Here is a 6,024-nt window from a genome sequence, read left to right as displayed (position 1 = left end):
GTTTACTACACTACCACCACCGCAGCACGAGGTAACTCATTTAAGGCTGAGCCGACCTAGGAGAGGCTCAGGACCGGTTCAGATAATCGTGGCTACCGGCGGCGGTGGCCGTGAGTGGGAATCGAATTCAGGTCTCTGCCAGGTTTCTAGCGCAGCGTAGCGCTAAGCATGTTACCAGGTGTAAAGCCCCAACTGAGCTGATAGAATCACCGCGTGGGAATTTATAACGCGTGGTGACGTTGAGTCTCAATGTGGAGGGGAAAAACCGGAGGACCCGGAGAAAAATCCATGTGACCAAGGCTCGAGAGAGACGCAACTCCAAATATACAGCAGCAGGCATCGTCAGGGTCGAGATCGAACCCACGACCTCCTTCATACCAGGCGAGGTAGTTAACATCTCGCCACCGCGGCACCTACCATAACTACCACACACATACACTCACCACACTCACCAATCACTCACAGTCGCACACAAGGAGAGAGAGGCCGAGGGGTTCCAACTGAAGATGCGTTTATTGAAGAGGCCTCCCGCTTTAGATGATGCCGATCTGTGATACGGGGAGAAAGCAAGGGAGCGATAGGAGAGAGGGGGAGGGAGAGTTATCCGTGACCACGTCGCCGCCACCACCACCACCGCTAGTCAGCCCTTGCCCCTTAACAGCCCCCGAGGCTACACACGGGGGGAGCTTTGTCTCTAGCGTGCGTCGTCTGTCATCAGCGGTTCCTTTGAGTTGCCACACAGACGATTCAGAGCTGTCAGGTTTGCATCACGCAACAGAGAACGCACGGCCACCGATCCAGAGGTTCAACTCATTCACCTCCACCTCTCAATGCAGCGGTGAGCCACGCCTATACACATTTACACACAAAGATCCCCCATCTATAGCCTCCAACGATGTTGGGGCAAGTGCTGTAGTTAGTAGCGAGTAGCAGCAGTGCCTGCGAAGGCCGGCACTGTGGCACACACAGAGGGGGTGGATGGCCAGCACCATGCCCGGCTACCTTTGTCTCCCCAGTGGCGATGTTTACCACACACCAACACACACACAGATACACAAACGGAGACCAACACGGAGACACCGACACACCCAGACAACCACACAATCATACACACGGACACATACAGACGGACACGCACACATGGACACACACAGACACCCAGACACACAAGACACCCATACACACCCACACGGACAACCAGATACACCCACACAGACACCCAGACACACCCATACAACGAGGGTGACCGCCCTCCGCCCACTCCCCCCCCTTGCGTTGGGCTTACTTTGTTGGCGACATCCAACGCGTCAAAGTCAGGCGTAAGCCTCACGTAGGCCTTTTTCTCCCCGTCAGGACTGGGGGTGCGGGGAGACAGAGACACAAGAGATTATGATTCCGCTCGTGTACTCTGGAGATTGTTGCTAAGGCCCTGGCTAAGGCCCTGGCTAAGGCCCAGGCTAAGGCTCGAGGTGTGGCTGGTGCACGTGTGTGTGACCGTGCGCGTGTGACTGCGTGCGTGTAACCATGCGCGTGTGAATGCGTGCATGCCGGTTTACCGGATCAGCGTGTTGACCTTCATAACCCCGATGTTGTAGAGCTTCTTCACCGCCAGCTTGATCTGGTGCTTGTTGGCACGCACGTCTGTGATAAACACCAGCGTGTTGTTGTCCTCAATCTTCTTCATCGCTGCCTCCGTCGTCAGCGGGAACTTGATGATGGCGTAGTGGTCCATCCTGCACGAGCACACATACACACGTGAGTACACACACGAGTACACGCACGAATCTATGCACACACACATGGGTACACGCACAAACACATGTACACACAAACGGTGTGCGTGTACTTGTGAGGCAGCCACTCACTTGTTGCGTGGTGTGCACGGTTTATGCATGGCATGCACGGTGTGTTTGTATGACGCGTGCATGACACTCGCGCGCGTATACGAGGCTGGCGTGTGCATGATGCTGGCGTGTGCTGCTGCTAGTGGGCGTGTGCGGCACCTGTCACTTATTGGGTGTGTAGACACCGAGTACGACGCTAGCGCGCGTACGACGCTAGGGTGTACCGCTAGTGCGTGATGTTGGCGTGTGTGTGTGTATGATGCTGGCGTGTCTGCACGACCGGTTTGTGTGTATGATGCTGGCTTGTGCGTGCACGCCGCTAGTGTGTATGATGCTGGAGCGTGTACGCCAGTGCGTGCCCCTCACTTGTTGCGCGTGGGCGCGCTCTTGCGCGGGTACTTGGGCTGCCGCCGCAGCCGCAGAGTATGAGGCCTGCGGAACGTGGGGGAGGTGTGCACCTTGCGACGACGCACCGCGTGCACCCCGCGCAGCACGGCCTTCTTGGCCTTCAGCGCCTTGGCCCTCGCCTCACCCTTGGGCCGCGCCTCGGTCCCGCGTGCCTTGCCGCCCTCGGCCCCGCGGGCCTTGGCGCCCTCGGCCCCGCGGGCCTTGCCGCCCTCGGCGCGGGCCTTGCCGCCCTCGCGGGCCTTGCCGCCCTCGGGACGCCCCTTGCCGCCCTCAGGACGCCCCTTGCCACCCTTGCCTTTGGCCCCCTCGGGCTTGGCCCCCTCGGGCTTGGCCGGGGCCGCGGCCGCTGCTGTCGTGGCGAGGGTGGCGAGGGAGGCGAGGAGTGTGGGAAAAAGGGATATGACGTAAACAATCGTCAGGAAAAACTTCGCGTCGTGCTTACAGCAGCGGTGGCGGACTTTGGCTAACCGTCGAAGAAACACGGTCACACAAACTGCATGCCGCTTTTAGATGCGGTATACACTACTATATACTACTGTACACTACACTTTATACCGCACACTACCATACACTACACTACTACACACTACCTCCGATTAGCACGGTTGGCTACGTAGGTGCCAAAGAGGTTCAACATACATATTACACTCTACGATACTATACACTACAGGTACACATACACTCTAAACTACTTTACACTACAGTACACACACTACTAAACGTTACTATCCACTACATATACTACGCTATACACCACACAACTCTTGTGTGTTGAAGCCCCCTCACGGTGGCCAGTAGACATGAGCGCGGTGAAGTATGGTCAGACTACGCTAAACATTATTTTACTTCACCAGGAGTAAGGCCCCACTAAGCTGCTGTGTAGCTCTTATTCAGAAACCACCTGGCCATCTCAAATGATAGCAGCTGAACCAAGTGGCCGATATCACATGGAAATAAACCGCACTCGTCTATGGACTCAGAGACCCATAGAGATTCACAGACTCATAAAGACTCAGAAACCCGTACAGCGATTCATAGAGACCCATTGAGACTTAGACCCATAGAGACCGAAAGAAACCCATGCAGTTCATAGAGACCGATAGACTCAAGAGACCAACAGAAACCCACATAAACCCATAAAGACAGAGACCCATAAGACTAATGGAGACCCATACTAAACTGTTATTAATTTACCGGTTGTAAGGCCCCACTGAGTATGTGGCTCTTTCAGAAGCTACCCTGGCGACCAAAAATGATAGCTCAACTAAGTGGCTGTATTATCATGTAGAAATTTATAGCAAGAACCAAATACGATTCTATACTCAGACCCATAGAGATCCATAGAAACACAGATTCAGAGACCCATAGACACCGATGCAATTCAGACTTAAACAGACTCGGAGACCAACAGACTTATAAATACCCACAGACCCATACACAGAGGCCCATACGACTCAGAGACCCATACAAGCTCAGAGATCCACAGAAACCCATAAATACCCACAGACTCAAACCCATAAAGATACAGAGACCCATAAGACTCGTAGAGAACCATACTAAACATTTTTTATTGTACCAGGTGTAAGGCCCCACTGAGCTATGTAGCTCTGTTTCAGAGGCGAACCTGGCTACCACAAATGATAGCTCAACTAAGTGGTTTAGCATGTGGAAATGTATAGCATTCAAACACTCTAAATGCAGGTTTGTAAATGTGGAGGGAAAAATCGGCTGTTATCGCGTGCAAATTTATAGCAGCCAAATACTGTTTAAGAGCTTCACAGCTCTTCGGATTGCTCCAGTATGAGTAAACATTTTGATTCTGAAATGTGGAACGAAAACCCGGAGGACCCGGAGAAAAATCCACGTGGTGACCACCACGGTGAGAAAGACGCACTCGAGATATACAGCATCGAACCCACGACCTCCTGCGTGCCAGGCGAGCGAGAACATCTCAGCGACCGCGAGATAGCATCCGCCGAGTGCAGCAGAGGGCTTTCATCTAGCAGTGGAGTACGCGTGTATACAGTATATACTGTTCTCTAACCCACGTGTTATTCTCTCCGTGTAAACACCATCACCACCATGCACTATCCACTGCTGGATGGAGATCACTTTGGTGCCGTCTCTACTCTGCGTGTGCTCTAATCCACGTGCTCCTGTCTATAGGTGTAATCATCATCATCACCATGCACTATCCACTGCTGGATGGAGATCACTTTGGTGCCGTCTCTAGCCTGCGTGTGCTCTAATCCACGTGCTCCCCTCCGTCTCAGCGTAATCACCATGCACTATCCACTGCTGTATCAAGGCCTCCATCCTCCCCCTCACCGCCAGCACCGCCGCTAGATATGCCCACACGACACCGGCCACTTTGTTTAACCATCTTCTGTAATGGGCCAGGCCAAGAGCCACGTAGACTCGGCGGGCCTTACGCCCTGGTAAAATAGTTTTAAAATAAGTTTTAAAGTCGCTTGGCGAAGCCTCTCTCTGAAGGCCTTAACACCAGTGCCGTCACACGCGCTGCACACCAGTATACTCGAGACGCACACGCACGTTACATGACAAGCGACTTGGACCTCGGTCGACGCTAACGCTTTATTGTAACTTTACAAAGTTTAATTTCCATCGCTGGGAGTTTGGAGGTAGCGCTGATGGGCCGAGGGCCTACTCGCACATTGCCGAGCCTGCCGCTCGCCTAGGCGCCTCGAACGACCCCCACGCGCCGATACTTATTTGACCCTCGCGGGACTGAGCGGCTTCATCGCGAACTCCGGCGCGCAGACATCGGCGGGGAAACTCCGAGAGGGTGAAGAGAGCGAGGGAGACGCGGAGAGAGAGGGGGGACACGGGAGCACGAACCTTCTTTGCGCGGCTTGGGCGCCATGATGCTGGAGAAAGAGAGCGAGGGGCGGGGTTTCCCGGGCTCAGGAGCAGGGAGCTACGGGGGCGGAGCTTAAACAAAGGGGGCGCGGGGCTGAGGGGGGCGGGGATAAAGGGGTTGATGGGGCGGGGTTTCCCGGGCTCAGAAGCAGGGAGGGGGGGAGCTTCCAAAAGCGGGGACGGTGCTGAGGGGGCGGGGATAGAGTGGGAGGGGCGGGGTTTCCCAGACTCAGAAGCAGGGATCCGAAAGCGAAGCACTTAAACAGTGGGGGCGGGGAAAGAGACCGAGGGGCGGGGTTTACGAGTCTCAAAACCAGGGAGCAGGGAGGAGGCGGAGCTTAAACAGGGGGCGGGGGGCTATGGGGGCGGGGATAGACAGCGAGTGGGCGGAGTTTGCTGGACTCAGAAGCAGGGAGCGGGGGAGGAGCTTGAATATCAGGGGCGGGGCTAGAGGTGGTGGAGGGGCGAGGTTCGCGGGGGCTTTGAAAGTGCTCCATGACGAATGTGATGGTGACATCAACTTTGTTTTCAGTTTCATTTATTTGGTATAGCCCTGTGAGACATTCGGCTCTTGAATTGGGTGCAACCGCAACAAACAAAAACATGAAACATCTTAAAGTGATTACGCGCAAACAGAAAAATCCAGGAAAAAAAACAACAAAGCCTTCCAGAAAAATCACCATATACCAACGATGTGTGAAAAAATCCCAGTGGGATGCAAGTCAAACAATAACAATCATAAGACATAGTAATAGGTTTTTACCCTTTTATCTGGCACAAAAACTGACACCTTTATACAAGGGATCATGTTTGCAATAACCACAACACAAGCAGTCAAAATGCAAACAAAAAGAGACAACTCTGATAATGATATGCACTGTCTTTGAAATTG

General features: G+C 53.8%; 1 protein-coding gene across 1 annotated transcript; it reads right to left on the bottom strand.

Moving 5' to 3' along the window:
* Positions 1-494: 494 nt before the first annotated feature.
* Positions 495-5,230, bottom strand: RPL23A (ribosomal protein L23a). The gene is made up of 5 exons (XM_032979800.2): positions 5,112-5,230; positions 2,211-2,601; positions 1,557-1,733; positions 1,286-1,355; positions 495-548 (listed from the first exon to the last, which is right to left on the bottom strand). Exons 1-5 carry the CDS (start codon positions 5,134-5,136, stop codon positions 534-536), a joined length of 678 nt encoding a protein of 225 aa, XP_032835691.1. The 5' UTR covers positions 5,137-5,230; the 3' UTR covers positions 495-533.
* Positions 5,231-6,024: the final 794 nt, after the last annotated feature.

Source organism: Petromyzon marinus, chromosome 77 (genome assembly GCF_048934315.1).
Source record: "Petromyzon marinus isolate PM22_M1 ecotype Great Lakes invasive population chromosome 77, UKy_Petmar_22M1.pri1.0, whole genome shotgun sequence".
NCBI classification, from domain to species: domain Eukaryota; kingdom Metazoa; phylum Chordata; class Hyperoartia; order Petromyzontiformes; family Petromyzontidae; genus Petromyzon; species Petromyzon marinus.
This window is presented reverse-complemented; position numbering and strand designations above follow the sequence as displayed.